Source organism: Pleurodeles waltl, chromosome 3_1 (genome assembly GCF_031143425.1).
Source record: "Pleurodeles waltl isolate 20211129_DDA chromosome 3_1, aPleWal1.hap1.20221129, whole genome shotgun sequence".
NCBI lineage: Eukaryota > Metazoa > Chordata > Amphibia > Caudata > Salamandridae > Pleurodeles > Pleurodeles waltl.
The window spans coordinates 1749391236-1749414196 of NC_090440.1; the positions used below are offsets into that span (position 1 = coordinate 1749391236).

The 22961-nt window shown below is 42.8% G+C and overlaps 1 protein-coding gene across 1 annotated transcript in view; it reads right to left on the reverse strand.

Annotated features, from left to right (window-relative positions):
- The window catches only part of UNC80 (unc-80 homolog, NALCN channel complex subunit), a 2774722-nt gene that overhangs the window by 1893543 nt on the left and 858218 nt on the right, over positions 1 to 22961 (reverse strand). Inside the window, exon 18 of the mRNA XM_069225668.1 lies at positions 15016 to 15224. Coding sequence (XP_069081769.1) covers positions 15016 to 15224 — 209 coding nt within the window. The remainder of the gene's footprint in view (positions 1 to 15015; positions 15225 to 22961) is intronic.

A 22961-nucleotide genomic window follows, 5' to 3' on the forward strand; every position in this document is an offset into this window, starting at 1 on the left:
ATATGTGGATATCATTCCAAGATTTGTAAGGGGGGGCTATCCTGCTGAAATTCCTGGAGTCAAAGTGAACCTCCCTGGAGTCTCTAGTGCTGTCACCATGGGGTTCTAACCCCAAAGTCTTACTTTCTCTCTCCACCTCTAGGGCTTCCCTTTCAAGGGTTATATGCTCCCTTTTCAACTTGACCTTGGCCTTCTCATGTTTGAGCAAGTTGTACCCCCATCTAAAGCTAACTCCTCTGAGTTATTGGAATAGGTGGACTCAGCAGAGGATGCTGAGGAGAGTGAGGGTGAAGATGAGGAGGATCTATTCTTCCTGGTAACCCTTGTACCCCCCCTACAGGCCCAGGGTTATCCTTAGGGATCTCTTCTGAGGCCTCTTGGATGTGTTCAGAGTGAGAGCCTGAAGTACTAGGTACTTCCATCTCCAGCTCTGGAGGGTCCTGCTTCACACCTTCGTCTCCTTCTGTAGATCATACTGGATGAGCATCTCTAGGAGATGAGGTTTAGTAGGCTGACTACATGTCTTCAATTTCCTAGCTCTACACAGGGTCCTAAGTTCCTGAAATTTAAGGCCACTACATCTATATTCCTGAGTCTGGTCAGCTCCATCAACTGAAGACATGGTGATAATGTAGTGTAAGTGTATCTACAACTACCCTAGTTTTCTAAACTTTTCACAAAGAGTAAGGGTAGGGCTAAGCTACACCCAGTCCAAAAAATGTTAGAAAAATACCAATTGTTACAAAGTACAGTATGTCCCTGAGTCAGTAGTGGTTTCTTCTGGCAACTCACTCATGATCAGGTGGTAAAGCAGTGCAACTCTTTATCCCAACTGCTGCACCAACAATGTAGGATGCTGACTCAGTGTATGGTGTACATCTATAGGTGAGGCACCCTGTACTAAGTCTAAGAAACCCTTAGTGATAGTGTAGGTGGTTCCAAATAACCAGAGTTCTCAAAGGGTAGTTGTGGAGAGCAGTTAAGGCTTACAAGGGAGGGTGTAAAGCAAATGCAAATACCACATAGGTCAATCAGTGATGTATGCACAAGAAAGAACCACACCAGTGTTAGAAAAATAATGTGTTATTTATTAAAACACAGTAATTAAATTAACACACAGAAATATATTTAGAAACAGATAAGTAAAGTCATAAAATAACATGGCCCCCTATGGGGAGGCCACACCAGGTACTAAACAAATGGGATGCAAAAGTCACTACTAACCAAGACTACTACCCAAAGATCTTCAGAACTGGGGAAGCACTAAAACACCAAAGGTAGGTAGCTAAGATTCCCTTACGGGCCCAACACATTGCCCAATAAATTCCTAAAACACAACAAATGTAAGCTTATGGAAGTTACCACAGAAAAAGTGATTCTGGGTGGAGATTTCAGTCAAGCATAGGGCTCAGAACTAGACAGATGTGTCTCAAGCAGCTCTTCAATTAACCGGGCCAAAGGCTAAAAGAGGCTGCTGAGAGATATGGGGTTATAAGACACTTGGATATCACTCCACCCAGAGTCCATGACTACTACTTTTATTTACATGTTCACAGAACCTATTTTCCCCTTGACTACATCTTTCTGTCAATAAACCTGATGCATAATTAAAAGCGGCAACCAGTAGAAATAGCAGATACATCAATTTAAGACCATGCCAATATTGAGACAGAGTGGCAACAGGACCATGGAAGTGTGCCTGTGGGAGGTGATTATGGAGATTCCAGACAGAATTGTTCAGAGAGTCAGTTCACAAGAGAGAACTACAGTACACAGATTTGTAACACCTTAATGAGGAGTGGGACACCTACCAAGCGACTTGATGATACGTATTTAAAAGATGTTAAGAGGTGAGGTAATTGCAGTGTGGGTGAAAAGGAGCAGGGAGAAAAGATTACTAGAGGATAAACTAACAAATGAACTGTGGGACCTCACAAGGTTAGACAAACAGAATAACCCCCTAAAAACATCAAATACTAGTACTTTGAGGTCCATTGAATGTACTTAGAAAGAACAAGGCTGAGAAGAATGTCCTAAAATTAGGACACACAATATATGAAAAAGGTAATAAAGTTAGCACACGAATAGTGAGACAGTTAAGGATTCAAACAGCCAAAGAATATATACAGAAAATTAAATTCCCCAATGGAAAAGGGGCATTTAGTGAGGACAAGAAACAAAAGCTTTTCAAAACTTTTCCCAAAACAAAACCTATACACTCAAGAGCCAGAAGGAAAATCAAAAAAGGCGATGAGAGATGTTAGATCCTGACACTCCTAATAACATACAGAGAAGAAGTAGATCAACCCACAGAAATCACCAAAGGCAAAAAGGAAATAAGGAAATGCAGACAGGTAAGTCCCCAGGCCTAAATAGGCTTACAGTTTACTCTATAAAACGTTTATGCAGCAATTAGTCACTCACCTGGCATACCTCTTTAATTCATCTACCAGAGAATCCAGTGTTACCTCTACTATGTCAGAACCCTGATTCATAAACAAGGAAAAGACTCTGAAGAATGCTCTACCTACCGTCCAAAAGCATTTCCTAATGTTGATGTGAAAATCCTCTCAAAAGCTTTTGGCAACCACAGGGATGCCATTTTTGGTTAGTGTTGACCAACTGAGCTCCATACATGACAGGCAAGGCAGAAATACCATGAAGTGAGTAGCCCTCATGGAAGAAAAGATTCCCCTTGCAAAATGCCTGCAAGCTTTCTGAGCCTGGATGCCAAATAGGAATTTGACAGGGTCAATTGTAAGTACCTAGAAGAGGTCTTAAAAAGATAAGGGTAGGGCTTGGACCAAAAATGAGAGGTTGGATTATGGAAAATTATGTGGCCAAAGAGGCTAAGCTAAAGGTCATTGCCCTAATGTCACCATTCTTCATTCTACAGAACTGGTTATATGTAGAGCCGACCGTACCGGTAACTAAACTGGTTTGGCATCAGATTAGGTTTCATCCCAGCAACCATAGCATGTGTAATTTTTCCTTCACCAGTTGGCTTTGGGTTCAATGTGTCTCAGTTTATTTTAACCTCTCCATAAGTTACTTCCCTCTACAGGATAGCCTTACATTGTGGCTGACCCATCAATTGGGGTGGGTTTGGTGATTCACTAGTGGTTGACTTCTATTGTGTGGAAAAGCTTAGTATCTTTAAGGAATCTAAAAGGACCTGGCAGGTCCTCTGAACTCTAGAATCCCTAGCCTTTGATCATTATACTCAGAGTTGCTAGAAAGCATATTTTCGCCAAAAGTTCCTTTGCAGTAAAATCCTTCCTGATTTCTTCTAGCTCTTTCTTCTTCCTTCCTTTTGTGCCTAAGGAATGTTGAGAAAGTGGTCAATTGGAATTACATTAATTTGCATTTTGCTTTCTCAGGGACTGTTTCCTGGATTCTGTGCCTCTGGTTCTTGTCTTTCAGGAACTTGATAATCATGAAGTTTGCCTTCCATTTCACTGCTAATGGTATTGGTATAGGCTGCTAGTTGCACCAGGACATTACCTCCAAGTTTATCCCATTAGTGAGCCAGAGTCTCAGCCTTCCTGAGACTAAAAAGCCCCTCAAATATCTCCACTCTCATCTTCTAGAAACTAGCCTCATGCCCTTTGTTCTTAGGGCGTTTTCTGGTAATTCTAAACACTGATGAGTATATGGCTGTTGTCCGAGTGCAATTGTCAATCCATCACAAACCTTGGTTAGGTCCGTCTGGATTCATCTTATCTCCTCTGGTCTGGTCTGGTCTGCAGCAAAGTCTCCAGCTGTGTTTCTCTCTGCATTAGGGCAGTCACTGTCTACTTCAAACTATCAAATGTTAGCACTTATTAATCACTCCTCTGTGTCATTTAGCCATTCTGGCCCACTGGAAGGGTGTTTGTCTTTTTTCAGGGTTTTCTTAAGATTCTCTTTACTGCCCCACCTCATCATTGCATCCTGGTTTTGCAAACCAAAAGGCTCTCTAGGCTGATTCTTGGAGCCAAAGTCAGCTGGATTGTCAAGGGTCTAAATACTGCTTAGTTGCCATCTTTACCAGGTGCCCTGCTTTACAAATTCTTGTTCAATACTACCAACCGGGACACAACTGGGAGCTGATTCATATGCGACCCTGTGTAGATTTAATGAATCAGGATAAGCTGGGTAACTGAGACGTAGTGCTCAATGCCCTACGAGTGCCTTTTGCTCAGAAACAGTCAACTACTGGGGACTTTTTACTGAGTCCTACTTCTTGGGTTACATTTTTGAATTTTTGTCACCATGGGACTCAAAAAGCTGGACCCTGACATTACCCTCATTGGATTTCACAATTTCCCTTGAATTGTTCAAGATGCCAAATCTAGGATGAAAAGAAAATTAGTTACTTACCTGTAACTGTGGTATCTTTCATAGATTCACATGCTTGAATCATCCCCATCGTCGAGGTGGAAGCCTCACGGTAACTTCAAATATATAGCAGTAAGTGTAACACACTAGGCCCTAATGGCCCAAAAAGGCACTTTTATAGCCTATCCATGTTCTTTTATACAAAAGAACCAAACTTGAGCTACAGCCAATCAGGCGTCAATACCCTCTAGAACACTCCCAACAGAGGCCCTCAGATTTTCTAGTACAAGTGTGAAGCAGAAAGTTCATTAATAAGGGGAGCTTCTGTGGGGAGGAGGGTGGGTCGCATGTGAATCTATGAAAGATACCAATACTGGAGAACCACAGTTACAGGTAAGTAACTAATTTTCTTCTCCAGTATTGGATGTTTCATAAATTCACATGCTTGAATTAGAGTAGCAAGCAGTAATATTGTCTAACTAGGTAATAGCTATATAATAATAATAATAATAATAATAATAATAATAATAATAATAATAATAATAATAATAATAATAGTAGGTGCAATTCTACTCCTAGCTAATATTAGATAGCAATACATCAATCTTTTTAGGAAGATAACATAAGAACGATAATCATAATCATAAACACCATGATAAATATTGAGCTAATTATAATAATAATAACAACAATAATTATTATAACAAAGAAAAGTTAACATTGAACAGATTAAGGAAACGTATTTCACATACCTACATACCCTTTCAGTGGAAGGTGGGATGACCAGAGAGGCTCACCTTAACGGAATAGATGCCTCAGCACTGCTTGCCCCACCGCTGTGTCCATGTTATTCGTCTCTTCGAGACAGTAGTGCTTTGTGAAAGTATGCTGGCTGGACCATGTGGCCGCTCTACAAATGTGCTGCAAGGGCACTCCCGCGAAGATCGCCGCAGACGTGGCTGAGGCCCTTGTAGAGTGGGCTCTAACCTTGTTGTGGAGCGTTTTACTGGCTTGGGCGTGACAGAATTGGATTGCCAGGCCGATCTACCTGGCAATAGTCTGTTTAGACACCGGGGAGCCCTTCCTCGCATCCCCAAAGGCCACAAATAACTGGTCTGACTTGCGGATGTCCTGCGTTCTTTGAAGGTAAAATTACAAACACCTCTTAATATCCAACGAGTGCAACGTTTTTTCTGCTACCGTCTGTGGGTTAGGAAAAAAGGTTTTCAAAATCGCTTGTTCATTCAAATGGAAACCTGAGGGTACCTTCAGAATATATTTAAGATTCGTCCTAAGAATTACGCCAGTAGTGGTGAATTGAAGAAAGGGCTCTTTGATGGTGAAGGCCTGTATGTCACTTACTCTTTTGGCTGAAGTAAGAGCCAGCAACAGCCCCGTCTTCCAAGAGATGAATTTCAGTTCCGCCTTGTGGATTGGCTCAAAAGGCGGTTTCATGAGTTGTCCCACACCACGTTTAGGGACCACAACGGTGGGGGTTTACGCACAGATGGAAAAGCTCGTAAAACACCCCTAAGAAATTGTTTCACAATCCTAGCAGAATATAACGAGGCAGTGTTTTAAGATCGGCTGTACCTTGAAATTGCTGCTACATGCACTCGGATGGAGGAATACGAGAGCCCAGATTTTGCCAAGTGTAACAAATACGGAAGTACCTGCTCCGGAAGCGAAGCGATAGGATGGACTCCTTCCGCAGCACACCACACACAAAAATGCTTCCATTTAAGTTTATAAGTCTTATTGGTTGTGTCCGCTCTGGTCTTGGCTAGGATTGCCCTACATTCTGATGAGATGTTTAAGGTGCCGTATTCATTGAATTCAGGAGCCAGGCCGACAAGTGTAGAGATGACGGATCCGGATGCCCGACCTGGCCCTGGTGCATGGTCAAAAGGGTTGGCGTCCGTCTGAGTAGCACATGTGGCTATTCCGAGAACATGAGGAGTTCTGTGAACCACACCTGCCTGAGCCACCTAGGTGCTATTAGCAGGAGGCGACATCCTTCTATCTTCATCTTCCTGATCACTCTTGGCATAAGTGGGATCGGAGGAAAAGCGTGGGCATAGACCCCTGACCATCTCATCAAAAACGCATTCCCCCACAACCCTTTTTGGGGAAGCCAGCTTGCGTAATAAAGGCATTTCTTGTTCTCGTATGTGGCAAACAGATCGAGATTTGGTCTGCCCCTCATCCGGAAGAGTTGGTTGAGAACTTCCTGGTCTAGCTTCCATTCGTGATACGGGATAATCGTCCTGCTCAGAGTATCTGCTAGGATGTTGGTCTGACCTGGCACGTGCTCTGCCCTCAGAGAAATGTTGTTTCTTATGGCCCATTTCCAGATGTTCTGAACTTGTTGTGAGAGCTGTAGAGACCTGGGGGGTTATTCTAACTTTGGAGGAGGTGTTAATCCGTCCCAAAAGTGACGGAAAAGTGACGGATTTACCACCAGCCGTATTACGAGTCCATTATATCCTATGGAACTCGTAATACGGCTGGTGGTATATCCGTCACTTTACCGTCACTTTTGGGACGGATTAACACTCCTCCAAAGTTAGAATAACCCCCCTTGTGCCCCCCTGCTTGCATAGATAAAACATGCTCGTGGTATTGTCCGTCCTGATCAAAACATCTGAGTTCTGAAGTCTTGGTAAAAAAGCTTTTAGAGGCAGATCTATTTCCTTGAGCTCTAGCTGATTTATGTGGAGTTGCTTGTCCTTTCGAGTCCAGGACCCACTTATTTGCAAATCCTGAAGGTGGGCACCCCAACCCTTGAGGGACGCATCCATTGTTGCTATGTAGAGAGGTACTTGAGGAAGATATGTAAGGCCACAGGACAAGTTGGCAGGTGTCGCCTACCAAGACATGGCAGCCCCCATTGCCGGTGTGATGAGAATTTGGTCCTCGAAGGAACCCTGGACCTGAAGCCACTGAGCATCCAGTTGCTCCTGTAGAGGTCGCATACGTAGTCTGCAATTTGGGATCAGCGGAATACGTGACGAGATCATCCCCATCGATGACTTGTAAGCTCGAATTGAAACAAACCTTTTTATTGAGAGCTTGTGGGCCAAGTTGGACAGCTTTTGCTTTCTCTCTTGAGACGGGCACGCCTTGTTTTGGACAGTATCCAGTGTTGCCTCCAAGAAATTCAGTTTCTGTATGGGGTGAAAGTGTGATTTTCAATAATTGATGGTAAGTCAGAGATCCTCGAACAACTGGAGGCAGGTGGTTGTATGGTGTACCACCTGAGCTCTTGAGGATGCCTTGATGAGCCAGTCGTCAAGACAGGGAAAAACCTGCATGCCCAACTGGCGTAGGTGCGCTGCTACTGGAGCTAGCATCTTTGTAAAAATTCTGGGGGCCGACTTCAAAACTGCAGATGCATACCAGCTACCCTGAAGCTGAGGAATTTGCAATGGTTTTGATGTATTGGGATGTGAAAATACGCATCCTGGAGGTCTAGGGATGTCATGTGATCTCCGGAATTCAAGATGCGTAAGATGTCCTGTAGCAATACCATCCTGAACGACTGCTTCTTTAGGAACTTGTTTAAGGATCTTAAGTCCAGATTGGGACGCCAATCTCCTGAAGGCTTCTTTACAAGAAAGAAGCGTGCATAGAATCCCCGGTTCCTGTGAAGAGTTGGGACCAGTTCTATTGCCCCTTTGCGCAACATCACATACACTTCCTTGAGGAGTTGTTTTAATCGTGGAGGAGGCAGATCTGACGAAGGGATATTTGGTGGTTTCTGAATGAACTCCAGAGTAAGCCCATTGGCCACTATATCCAGCACCCACCTGTCGGATGTTATGCTTGCCCATCATAGGAAGTGGCGAGTCATGCGACCCCCAATTCTCGACCTCTGGGTAGTGTTGGTAGCTGGTATGACTGTCTGGTCATTGCTTTCTGCCCGTATCCCTTCCACGGGCAACGGATCTTCCCTTTGCGGGGTGTCTATAAGCAGCGGAGGCGGCAACCGATAATGCTGCTGGTGCTGACCGTATTGATGTCGGGGTACTGCTGGAGAGGACTGTTACTGTGGTCTATACTGTTGGAAACCACCCGGAAAGGAGAACATTTCCTCTACCCTACGCAACTCGTAAAGGCTGTTTCCTGAACTGTAATGTACCAAGGGATTTCACTGGGCCTGTATCGGCCTTGATGGCTTGCAGCACATGCTTCCCAAAGAGGCTTTCCCCATCAAACGCCATGTCCAGAATTCTACTTTGAACCTCCGGGCGGAAGGAAGTAGACTTCAGCCACCCCTGTCTACCCAAGACCGCTGCACCTGCTAGCTGCTGGAAACCTGTCAGTGAAATGTCAATTGCGCAATCGATGATCTCGGCTGCAATCCGCTCATCCTCCTATAACACCGTCTTTGCTTCCAACTTGGCATCCTCAGGCAAGAGGTCTATATAAGAAGACATGTCTGCCCACATTTGGCGATCATACCTGCCCAGGATGGCCAGTGAGTTAGCAGCCTTCACTGTAATCGCAGCATCTGAGGAAAATGTATTCCCAATATTGTCCAAATGCCGTCCATCCGTTTGTGGAGGTAATGTGATTGGTGCTGAAGGATTCTTTGAGTGACGCTGCGACGCTTGAGATATGACAGAATCCGGTTTCGGTTGGGTCACTAAGCAGGCCGGAGTGTTTTCCGGGGCTTTATACTTCTTTTCCAGCCGCGGCATTTGGGAAGCTATTGTTGCTGGATTGTTCATTGCCTTCAACCCCTCCTGCCATAAAAAATCCACTATAGGAATAGCCCTAACCGACTTCTTTAAGGGCTCTTTAAAGTCGTATAAGAAACAATCAGTTTCCTGGGAGATAATGGGTAGGTCAAATATTTTGGCCGCCCTTTCCATCAAATTATGGAAGCCCCCTATGTCCTCCGGTGGTGAATCAATTGGCCCTGCTGGTGGTGGTGACGGGGTAGGGATGAGGTATTCATCCCACTCACTAGGAGCTGTCTCCGGTATCTCACCTTCTTCTCTCTCCTTATCTGTAGAGTTATGATCATCCTGTGGTTGGTGAACAAACGGAATGCCTCTGTGTGGCGTTCCTGGGTGACTGGGAACAGGGGTCTGCAGACCCATCTGCAGGTTGTAGGGCTTGGATGGAGTCACCAGCAGTGATGGCGGAAACCTTTGATAATAATCCTTCAAAATACACTGGAGGTCTGACACTAAAGATCTAGGCATGGGAAAGGAAGCCTCCATCTCAAATGTGGGGTCTGACGGATCCTGTTGGAGTGCAGTCGACGAATAGGTGGGCTACTCCTGCCCTTCATTCTCCTCATCCAGGTCCTGGCATTTTACATGCAGTCGCGACGGACCACTGGCTGCACCAAACATTCCCTCCTCCTGAGAATAAATATCATCGTCATCATCCAAGAGATGCTGAAAGAAGGTACAGCAACACCTTGCTTGGGGAGGTATGCCTCGGGAGGATTGGAGATGTTTTCTCTTCCATGGTTATGAAAGAAAGAGGGAGGAATCTTGCTGAGTCTTGCTGAGCCATGAAATCCCCTGAAGATGGTGTCGACGGTTGCGCCAATGAAACCGCTGATTTTCTCGTCGACAGTTCTCCCGACGACGATGTCCTCGTCGGTGGAGTTTTCATTGTCAACGGTTCTTCCCCGTCGGCGGTTTTCTCGTCGACGGTGTCGTCGACTATGCTTTCTTGTAGATCTTGCCGGTAATGATCGTCATCGATGAAAGTGGTGACGACGTAACAATCATCGGGGACATCGCTGTAGTAAACATCGACATTACTGCCGTCGCAGTGACCGTCAACACGGTCGTCGACGGAGATTTTTTGGCAGCATCTGAGGAGAATCTGTCAGGATCCTTCTCCGGTGACAGGATAGAGAGGCACTTCTTGGGGGTGCCTTTTTTCCCACAGGTGTGGTAGGCTCTGAGTGAACCTTTTTTGAGAGTCTTAAGTGGGTCTCTGATCCCGAGGCAGCACTCACCTGGTGCTTATGTTTCTCCATAGAGAGATATTTTGTCTTTTTAGCCATCTTTCTTGGAGGCTCTGTAGGTAGTTTTTCCTTCTCTCCATATCTTTTTAAAGAGTGATAAGAGTGAGATGAGGCTTCACTCTCATCCGAGGAAGGATTCTCCATGGCCTTCTGCTTTCGGAGCCACAACAAAAGTCTACCCTCACGGTCTTTGAGGGATTTATAACTGAAGGTGCGACAGATCTTACAGTCTCTCACCCTGTGATTTGGATGCAGGCAGTAGATGCAGTTCTTGTGGGGATCATCAATATGAAGTCTTATCTTCCCACAACTGCCACAGTCCCTGAAAAGTCCTTTCTTAGTCTGTTGGGACATTCTGTCCACTGCAAAGCTGGGTTCTCCAAGAGAAAATAATCCTGTCAGAAGAATAAACTGAGCAGAGCTCAGGAAGACTCCCTTCACACGACGTGCAGGAGAAAATCTGAGGGAAACAGCCTCTGTTGGGAGTGCTCTGGAGGGTGTTGACGCCTGATTGGCTGTAGCTCAATTTTGGTCCTTTTTTTTTTTTATAAAAGAACATGGATAGGCTATAAAAGTGCCTATTTGGGTCATTAGGGCCTAGTGTGTTACACTTACTGCTATATATTTGAAGTTACCATGAGGCTCCCACCTCAACGACGGGGATGATTCAAACATGTGAATCTATGAAAGATCCAATGCTGGAGAAGGAACCATATACCATCTCTCCATCACTTGAGGGTGCCTGCTTTGTAGACTACAGCGCTTGGACCCCGACAAACTGTATTGAAAAGAAGAAATCAGACAAGCTGACTTCCTTCTCCATCATTCATCTCCACATCACTTAACTTCCCAACATCCGTCACTCAAGGAATTGAGATATAATCATGCACCTCTTTAAGAACCCCACAGCCCTGAATCAGACCTAAAAACCACCTAATAATTTTACAGCAAATACCCTCAAGCTACAGAACACAAGCATCCTCTCATATTCATCCCTGCACACTCTGCAGTTCTTCACACTTCAGACATCACACATCTCAAGATATATCTAAAATCTGATGTACTCTTCATCACAGAAACAGGGCTCAACCTCACATCCTAGATGTCCTTCTCTGACTTAAAGTATCCAGCATGCAGACTATACTTATATAAGGAAGGAGGTGAAACCATCATTCATAAGTTCCGTGGATCCTGCACCAATCTTCACAACAAAGTCTACCATCTTCCACCTTGTCTACTGGTCTCCTGGACAGAACAAAGACTCTGTAGAGGAATTCTCAGAACGCCTCACCACCTTATCCATTCAATACACCCACACCACAGTCCTTGGTGTCTTCTCAGACAACTCTAGCTAGAAAAACACAAGAAAACCCTTCTCAACCCTAATGATACACCCTGCATGTTACAGCATGCCACTAAATCAACATACTCTAAAGGCCACACCCTGGAACTCATCTTCTTGACCACATTATTCACCCAATGCATGATTTCCATTCTCCTAGCCTGCACCAACTACCGCACCATCCCCATGATCCAGGTCAACCCAAAAGAGAACAAAAAATCTTCAGATCCTACAAAGACTTCCCCATAGAGAACCTAAAGTTAATACTCATCTCTTCCGCCTTACCTGGCTAGCTTATTTAAGATCACCCATGGCTCAAAAAACCTCAGGAGCAGGTTTGGAAATCTCTACCATCAGAACCTGTCATGCTTTGTATCAGTCTTTCTTTAGAGCTGCCTTACTGATGTAACTCCCTTCCTGTGGAAATTAAGACCAGACCTACCCAGCAGATTAACCTTCTGTGATCTTATAAAGAGCTGATACAATTCTGAACTAAATCAATCAATTAACTTGTCATAGTATCCACCCTTTGCAGGGGCCTTTACTGACATATCTCCACCAGCAGCTGCGCTTGCGTCAAAAAACATCAGGATGGCTTTTATCTAAAGAAACTTTGCTGCAAGATGCAGAAGCCCAAAGATGGTGGCGGCACCTCTGGAAATAGTACTGGTACCAGTGGGGGGCATTGGTGGCGATGCTGTCACTGGAGGCAGAGAGTAGGTCAGCATGGTGCCAGGGAAAAGCTGAACAGGGCCAAATGATGCAAACGGAATACCTGATGATGAAATCCAAATCATGAGACTTAGTGGCATCTTAGGGCTTGAGGAGCAGGATCAGCTACAGAGGTTTGGTACTCTGAATAGGTCAGGGTGTCACTGGGCCTCTACCCAAGACAAGTGCCGGGGACAGAGGCAGCAGCAGAGTGGCATCAACTAGTTCTGGCTACTAAGAGAATGCCTGAGAAGTAGACTTGCTCCACTGGTTTGGAGAACTACAACATGGGTAGGAGAAGAGCCTCAACAGCTAGAAATCTCTCTTCATGCGCATCTTTGATCTGTTTTTTTTTATCTTGCATGATATATTGAACAATTGTGAGTGGGAAGATCTGGAACAGAACCTGTGAAAGGTTCTGCGTCGGGCCAAGCGATACACACATTTTGTGAGGAAAGGTGTTCCTAGGATAGCACAGCAGATCCAAAATGAAGAATGCAGAAGACAGGAGCTAACATCCATGTGCTGGGTTGGTGCTTACATGGCACTCATGATGTCGTGCCCCTGGTGGTGCCTGGCTTCGAAACTGAGTGAGTGCTGGCTAATGTAGAAGAAGAGCGGTTTCAACTTTTCCTGATCCAGTTTGGGATTTGCGAGATGCAAGAAGTACGGAGTCGGCAAGCAGAAATATCCATGAGAAACTTTTTTTCCACAGTTTCACAGGCACTACCTCACCATCCTTTAGACACATAATTCATGGTTCTAGTACTTTTAATCAACAACAACACACTATCCCTGTGCATGTGAAAGGAACAACATTAACACCAGTATGATAGCCAGGAGCTCTACAAATTTATATGAATATGTTTCTTTGTGTGCCATGTAGTGCATATTCTTCCAATGGGCCAGCCAAACTTACAACTCTTTCTAACATAATTTAAATCGACAAATCCAATAAAGTGTTTGACAGTTCTGAGACACACTTAGAAACTCATCCCTGGTTAAGAAATGGTTTCCATTGATTTTATGTATTGAACTCACTCTTGGGGTAGACATTTTCAACACTGACTGACATTTTTCACCATCCAAATACAGCAAATTATTCGCAACGGTATAAAATTTGACTTTGTGTTGGTCGCAGAGAAACATGACATGTGAAAAGTCTTCCTGCTTCTGTTGGAACAAACCCTTTCCTTAGATGATTCTATTACAAGTTGTCAAGGTAAAGGTACCTTTTGAAGTCTTTTGAAGTTCAATGTGGGTGTCACTATGTCTAAAAGGAGCTTGTTTAGGTGCCACTGCTGTGGATGGTAGGCTGAATAGTAAAGCATTAAAACTGTAAATAGTGACATCTCTTTACCACCAGTCACAGGTAACAACAGTGTGTGGAAAAAACAGGGGTCTAAAAAATAAGCATCTTGAAGATGCCACCAAAGCATACTCTTGCACATTTTCAGCAACCTGTGCCACTGTCACACTTTTTTTTTAACTCCTGTACTTGTTGGGAGGGCTAAGATATTAAACAGGTCTCAACAACTCCTTTTCTGCGTTTGAGGTTAGAAAATATAAAAAAGCTACACCAAATCCAGCATGCAGCATCCTCCTTCTGGCATGGTTTATTCAACAGCAACAATGTTTTCTGAAAACCTTCTACTCTATCACCCAGGTTGAGGAAACATGGAGAGAACTCTCTTAACCGAAACAATATTTGAACATAAAAATAAAAAATAAAAAAAACAATTCAGATTTTATAACAATACAAAAGAGTGTGGAGCAAGGTTACATGGTGTGTACAAGACAAGCCATTTTAAACATGACAGGGTAAATGAAAATACTAGTCACTTCACATTAAAGTGCATAGTGAAAATCAAGCAAGCAGTCTGATATCTTTGGAGAGGTGAGAAGAGGGTGGAGGTTGACACCCAGCATGAGGAGTGCAGTTCCCACACAGTGCGTTTAGTTTAGTGCATAAGACCCCTGGAGCAGAATTGATGGAACAGGTTCGACCTGTACAGCCTGGCTCGAGGGTTCCCTAGGAGGGCATCCTCTTTCTGCAGTACTAAATTGCTAAATACTTTATCAATGGGGTGTAAATGTCCTTAAGTCCTAGGCGCTCCGGCAGCATCTCCCAGTAATGCTCAAGTTGTTTCTAACAGTATGTTGCATTACACAGCCAGCACCTTAGCCATGAGGCTGGCCATCTCCCCAATGTGAGGCTACTCTGCGCTTATCTCAGAGGAGAAGCACAGCTGTCAGGCATAGAGTCATGGGCAGAGTGTTTTTAACATATGCTAGGAGCGCCACTAGTGGAGATCGCAGAGGGTAGTGTCTAGTGATTACTGCAATAGCGTTATAGATGTCTGATCAAAAGGAGGTAGCCATGAGGCATTCCCAGGCAAGAAGGAGAAAGGTAGCAGCGGGAGCGGAACACCTCAGGCATCTCATATCAACCGCAAGACCCATTCTAAATGATGGGACAGGTGTGTGATAGTAATATAAACTTTTAGTGTTATCTGTGGGACCCGCTCAAAGGGTATGCCTGTATTCCAGGTCTCCCATTAACTGTTGATTAACATATCAGTATACAGAATAATTAATTCAGCTATCATGAAGGGAATGTATACAATATTGAATAAAATATACTCACCCAGCGGAAGCTTAAGTTTCTTGCGAAGGGAAATCCTTCTGGAGCGGGAACGGGACCGTCTTTCGGTGGTTGTCCCAGAGTGGGCAGTAGTGCATTCTGATGTGTCCTGCTCTGATTGGCTACTTGTATCACTAGCTGCACTTTGAGACTTAAACATCTTGCGCCAGAAATCTTTGCGTCCCAGGCCTGCCCCTTGCATCTGTTCTTCACTGAAAAAAGGAAAGCCAGTGGTTATATTCACCATCATCTCACTGCTTTTTAAAGTAGAAAATACACTATTTAAATAATGGCTTTGGTTAGTAACAGTATGTAGAGTAACACTGGTACAGTTAATGATAGTGTTTCCCAGTAGCACACCAATAGGCTTTTAGATAACATCTGACAATGAGCTTATGTGATCAGGTTGGACAAAGCTGATTTTGTGAGGGCTGCATTAATGAGCACCAGCATATTAGGTCCATGGTCTCCACAAAGGTGATGCCATTCTAGGACCAGATGGTCCCCATGGAAGCAAATAAGAGCAGCCATTAAAGATATTAAGAACATTTTTGAAATTGTAATAACACAAACCTGTTGCTAACATCTGGATACATCACTAAATGTACTAACTTATTTTCTGACAGAATACACAAAATGAGAGAGGCTCTTGCAGCTACCCATGCTCTGCCTCTTTCTGAGAACAATGTGCTCAACCCTAATAGGCAATTCAAAAGCTGGCTCTCCTTCACACCAATGTTTGGATTCATCTGAATCACTTCTTGAATCTCTAACCCCTGAGCCCAGGAAAGTCAGCTTGTCTCTCCTTTCTTTCAGATTGGCAGACCATAATGAACTCTTCATCTCCAAACAAGCATTGGCACAGCCAACAGGTCTGACATCGGCCACCAGCCTTTGGCAATGCTTGTTTTGTCATGGTTTTAGAAAAACTTTATTGTTCTAGAAGATGCGGTGCCCTCATAAATCTAAACAAAAACTTTGACTAAAGGCAAGAATGTTAAAAAAAACACACATTGCCATAGTTCTCTCAGGGAACTACTTTGAGTGCTGATGTGCTCATTTTGAAAGAACAGCAAGCCGCACCTCATACTGAAGTTAGCCAGTGGATGAAGTGGGCTAACTCATTGACCCTGATAAATGCTGGGGTGGGTGTAACCAAAATGTGAATGACAGAACCAGAAACTAGTAGACAAAGTCTGACTGAAAACTCCCATAGGTAACAATGTGATATACATACTTTTAGTGAATTCAAAATATCTGGCTAGTACAGACTTAAAAAAGCCAATCGGTCTGACATTGGTTTCCATTCTCCTGCCTTTGGGAAAGAAAGAAAGAAAGAAAGAAAGAAAGAAAGAAAGAAAGAAAGAAAGAAAGAAAGAAAGAAAGAGAGAAAGAAAGGAAGAAGAAGGCAAGAAAGAAAATAGAACGAAGGAAAGAGAAAGAAGGAAAAAGAAAAGAAAGAAGGAGGAAGGCAAGAAAGAAAAAGAAAAAAGGAGAGTGTAAAAAGGAAGAAAGAATGAAAAAAGAAAAGGAAGTAAGAAAGAAGAAAAAGGAAAGAAAGTGAAAGAAAGTAAAGAAAGGAGAATTAAAGAATGTAAGGAGAACGAAGAGAAAGAATGAAAGACAAACAGGGTTGCAAAGACAGAGCACCTCCATGAGCTCTTATTCAGAATTCATGTGAGCTGGCGATAAAGCGTGAAAACGCAGCGGTCGGATAAATAAATGCCATCCAATTTACAACAGCATTGGCAAGAGACAGGAACTGATAAAGCTGGAATGTACCCTGTGCTCTGATCTGGTACAAAGCGTCCTGCTATCATATCAGGTTCTACAAACAAAGACAACACTAAGGTAATAATGAAGTAAAAATGAAAAAAACACTGGCCCTGAAGGGAACTACCTTGTGTGCAGATGTACTCTTTGTGGAAGGGGTAAATGCAGTCACTCAAAGTGAAGTTAATCGGTCACTGAAGTAGGCTGACCCATTGCCCCATGCTGTATGCTTTAGTGTGCAGAAGCAAAAAGTGAATGACACAAGAACAGAACAATGGATGAAGATAGGTTGCTGAAAGCTCCCTTATGTAAATATATTATTATACATATAAATATATTAAAATCCAACAATCATGGCTAACTGAGAAGGGTACTTCAGATAAATTCTGAAAATGTAAAGAGAGAGCCAAACAAAAACTAAACAAAAACTACCATTCTATTAGATCCAAAATCATTGAAAAGTCACAGAACAAGAAATTAACCAATATATGTAGGATAAGACCCTATTCAACAAGTACCGAATATGCTTCAGTGATGTCCACATTATTCAACATTGAAGATGACACCTTTCAAATGCTAGATGATGACATCTAACTATTGCTCTGATTAATCCACAACACTTCTTATGGCCACACCATTAACCACCTCTTGTAAAATAAGTCATTTGATAACCCACCACAAAATGAAACTAATCCTTCAAAAATCTGAATGTCAAATCATTAACTCAAACCCTAAATGTAAAATGGTTAAATTACGGCAGGAAAATATTTACGGACTCTTCTCAAAGTATGGGTAAAACTCTAGGAATAATCTCCTGTTAGCAGTTGTAATCCACATCTTAAAAACAAGTTGAAACTTCAATTTGACTTGTTATTAAAATCTGGCGATTATTAAAGATGGTTTGGATTCCATTGTGAAGATAAGGAGACATTGTTAACAGATCTGGCATATTGAGATGGACACTGTGATTTAGGTAGTTTTGTCATATTTATATGGTACTGTGTGAATATTAATAAATACATGTTTCTCTATACATTTAAACTTCCATGTGAAAATATGGAATTAGAATTGTTTCTGCACCTGTAATCATTAAAGTCTATAGGTATCAATGATGCCTCCCACATAGGGATGCCTATGATTTTCAAACAATGTACTGTTTCTAAGGTTAACAAACTATAAAAGTGTGGGGAGTGGTAAAGTATTTAACACAACCAACGAGGTAATACCTTTTAACCGACATTTTCTTCTTGTTTGGTAAAAGAAAATCGTTTGGCACAAATTCCATTAGATCATATTGCAAACAAATCATAATACACAATCTGTCACAGTGGTTCACAAAATCTCAGGCTCCATGTTGTCTTTGACAGTATAAATTCTTGTTATCCATAGTTCATAAGAAAACAGAGCATGTACAGCCAACACGTGTACGAGTTAAAACGCTACTTCTTCCGGGCTCTAAAATTATTTTTGTAGTACAATTGTTTGTCAATAACAAACAGCAATTGGAAGGTCAACTGTGTCATCCCCAGTAGGGTTTCTGATTATATCTGCACATAACTGGCTACAGTTCACCCCATGCTAATATTCTAACATCTGGTCATAGCCTCATGTAGTCACTCCCATGTTGCTACGAATGTGTTCACAATCACACCAAATTCTAAAGACCCCAATCAGGATCATAGGTATGCCAAGTCTTTAAAAATCATCATCCCTAGTTTCTGAACTTCCAAAGCACAAACGCGCCACAGAAATGACATTTCTGAGGTTGTTATAGTAACTTTAATTCACAATTGACTGTAATGCATTATCTACATGCCTTTACCCATGGTAATATTATCCAAATCATTTTGTATCTCTTTCCATCTTACTATCCATGAGAAACAAATTATTTTCTTATTTTCAACCTTCTTTTCCCTCCCCCAGACACACTTGTCCTACTGTCTCACTGTTACTAGCCACTGCATGGCTCTTCATTCACTCATGCTGAACTTAGCCACATCCGAGGGCCTGCTTTTTCTGCACCAATATCCTAACCCAACAATCCACTGTCCTTCTGACTCCCAAGCATTTGCCTTCTCTGACAGAAGACTTAGGGCCTGATTTAAAGTTTGGCGGAGGGGGTTACTCTGTCACAAATGTGACAAATATCCCATACCCAGTATTACAATTTCATCATAGCCTATGGAAGTGGTTCAAACCTTTTGGCTTCTGTGGACCCCCATTTTATCATTACTGGAACCCAGGGACCCCCATTGAATCATTATCGGAATCAGGGGAAACCCCACTGAGTCATTACTGGAAGCCAGGGACCACAGCCTAAACATTGTCGACGATTTGAAACGCAAAACAATACACAAAAAATACAGAAATAAGCATTCATCAAACATACACAAATGATAACACATTCTATTTAACTTGCAAACAAGAATAAATAAACAACAAAAATTAATAAGAAGGTTGGACATTTTCTAAATTCAACTGAAGCCACACATCATCCATTCTATGTTTTGTTTGATGCACCTGCACTGTTCCCACAAATTAATCTGAGGGTACTAATTTAATTTTTAGCCTCCAATTTCAAATTCCTTCACATTTACAGTGCACGTTAAAATTTATTTGTACATTTAGCCACTTTATTTATAAATATTTTATTAATCTGTTAATATTATTTCATTTTCTAAGCAGTCACAGACTCCATGAGGAGGCTTCGCGGAACCCGAGGCTCTCTGTACCACAGGTTGGGAACCACTGGCCTATGGGCATGGTAATACGGTGGACAGAATACCCGTCACATTTGTGAAGGAGTGACCTCTCTGCCAAACGCTATATCAGGCCCTTAATCTTCACTTGAACTCATCCATGCATCTGGAATCTTTCACTGCCAGCACAAACAGTCCAGCACATTATGAAGTAGAACTATTTATGAACAATCCACCCATTCATTTTATTCCACCTAACTGTAAAGACTTACCAACTCACCGGTACTTAATATTATTAAGAAGTCTACAAATGGGACTCTCACTGGATAAAGTTTTCAACCCCACTGACAGAATCTTAACCAGCACTTCAAAGCAAATGTTTATTTAAGCCAAATGTCATCATGAAGGCTGGCTCTCTGCAAATAAACTGGACCCTATAGAAATAACTGGCACTAGAATTTACGGCTATTCATCCCACATCTCTAGAGCACCTATATGTCTCCACAACCCGTACACTCCACCATGCAACCTAAAACCTCTCAATCAAAATCACCTAACCCTCCCCAAACTTCCAAGCACTGTATTTAGGTATACCTCATTTTACTTTGCATGAGCAATATACTGGAATTTACTTCCCTGAGTGATTGAGTGTACACCTTAATCCAGGTTTTTAAAACAACCATATAGCTGCATATCATGCTACTTGAAAGAAACGAGGGAGTGCCACATAACTCTTCCCTCAATCACTGTACCTATCTACACTACTGCCGCTATATAATTGTAGATTTACATATGTTTGTCAAATGTCCTTTTCGGTTAACTTACGCATCACAAAGTCTTTGATATTCATTGCTCCTCCTTATTGTTTACCCGCTAGAGATCCACCATAGAGTTTGAAACCTGTATGAAAGGCATATTAAGAGAAACCTGTGCCTCCAGGTACACTGGAGGAGAGTGTCATTGTGATAAAATTAGAAGAAATACTTACCACAGCAAAAAGGTGCTTAACAGAGTCCCTCAATTTAAGGAAACAAAGTAATCCCTTACTTTATTGTAAATAAGGGTCATGAAGCCCCACAGCAAACCTGCTTGTAAGAAATGAATACATGCCCAGAAGAGAATGCTGACAGCACAGAATACCAAAGATTCCAGATCAAAACAGATTTGATGTTCTTAACCCTTTACTTTCCCCTGAAGGAATTCTTCAAGTTGTGAAGGAGAAAAAACAAGGATTGCAAGTTATCAGGGTCTATTGGCCAGGTGGGGAGGAGTTGGCCTGGTTTAGGAGGGCTGGTAAAGCAGAATGACTTCCTGCGGTCAGATATAGTCTATCTGATTGCACAGGTGAAGGAACTCCAGTAAACTGTTGAGAATCTTTCCGAAAGCCTCATTATCAGTTTAGAGGGAACTAAAAAAAATTCAATTTCTGAAAAAAAATCAAATAAGTAGTAGAAGCCCTCAACTGAATTTGTAACGCTTCAGAAAAAGTTATTGCAAAGTTATTGCAAAGGGTTTTCAGTTGCCTCCAACCTTTAACAGAGTGATTTACAAAGGTATCCTTACATGTTTGTTTAAGAATACTCTTTTTCAGTATACACGAAACAGCAATTAATACTGAGTTTAAGAGTGCAGAAGCTCAGCAGTTGGAGCAGAGAACTCTGCACATAACGTACTATTATATTACAGTTTTGTGAATACTGAAAAAGAGTAAACCTACACATGTGGAAGTTTACCTTTGTGAATAAGGCTTGGAATGAAGTCTTACTTTGGTAGGGGAATGATTAACAGAGACAAAGATGGGGGCAGCAAATTGTAATCCAGCTAATGATCTTCGCACCAGACAGTTAGAGTGCATCTCAACAGTACCAATCAGAATTGAAAGGATTCTAGGATAATCAACAGTTATTTATCCTGGAAAATAAAGGAAAAATGGCTGACTGGACTTTGAATCACTTGCTGTTGGAAATAGGCCTCTCTACAGGGTAACCCCACACTTTTTGCCTTCTTTCTCCTACTTTTTGCTGGATTTGTACTTGTTGGCCCTAAGACTCTTGGCGCTTTATCACTGCTATCCAGTGCTAAAGTGCTTGTGCTCACACTCCTAAACCTAGTTTGATACCTGATTGTCATATTTAATGTACTTGTAAGTCCTTTGTAGAGTGGTATACCATACAGTCAGGGTCTGTAAACTAAATGTTAGCAGTGGGCCTGCACCACTTATTGTGCCATCCACTTAAGTAGCACCTTAGAACATGTCCCAGGCCTGCCATTGCAGCCTGAATGCACTGTCCCACTGTCATGTCGACTTGACATTTAGAAGATCTTGCCAAGCCTTAAACTCCTTTTTTATTATATATAAGCCACCCCTTTGGTAGGCCCTAGGCGGCCCATAGTGCAGGGTACTGTGGAATTAAAAGGTAGGACATGTACCTTTAAGTTGTACGTGTCCTGGTAGTGAAAAACTCCCAAATTAGTTTTTCACTAATTTGAGACCTATCCCTCCATAGGATAATATTGGGGATTCCTTACTACATTTAATAGGCTGTAATTCCTAAATGAGACGAGATAGTTTTGTAATGATAAACCCTTTTTAATGGCAAAGACAAATTTATCATTATAAGTTTAAAAATGCTACTTTTAAAAAAGTTGGCATTTCCCTGCCTTTAGCCCTCTGTGCCTGCAGCCTGCCTTAAGTCACACGACTCGGTATAACTGAAATTTAGGACTTTGGGAATTCACCCCACACAGTCACACAATAATGGGATTAGCAGAGCCTGAATGGTCCATCAAGTGGCTGGAGTGTGGGGGAGCAGGCGCAGAGATGAGCACAGCCCCACGTGCACCTGAATAAGCTGTGTTCTGGCTCCTCACAACAGGCTTAACAACCCTGTATTGCCAGTGCAGACAGCTTGGAGCCAGGGAGGCAGGAAACTCTTAGAGCTTCAACGGACCTCTGCAGAAACCTCTCCGACCTCATAGGAGCAGAGCACTAGGGTATAAAAATAGGGCTCACAGACCCACTCTTCAGTTCACTACTGGACATCTGGAAGGACTCTCAGGGGACTGCATGCTGCTGTCACCTGCTGTGCACTCTACCAGTCTGCTGCTGTACTTGGAAGGACCACTTTGCTGCCTGGAGCCTGCCTTGAACCCTCAGAGATCAGCCCTGCTGTTGAGCCCTGCATTTTCACCTTCACCCAGTACTTCCAGGGGTGACTCCAACAGATTGTTTGCTGGCCTCCTATGCAACTACAATCTTGAACTGACATCTAGACCCAGCCTGAGTGAGTCCTCAGCCCTCAAAAGGTCTCCATCGACTCTTGGACCCTTCGTTGGGGCGCAAAGGTGCCCAGATGGCCATTTCCCAAAACTGAGGACTTAAACAAAATGTGGGCAAAAAGTGCTATGAGACCAAAGGGAAGACTGGAACCAACCAGCCCACCTATCTGCCCGAGATACATCGCCCGTCAGATTGAC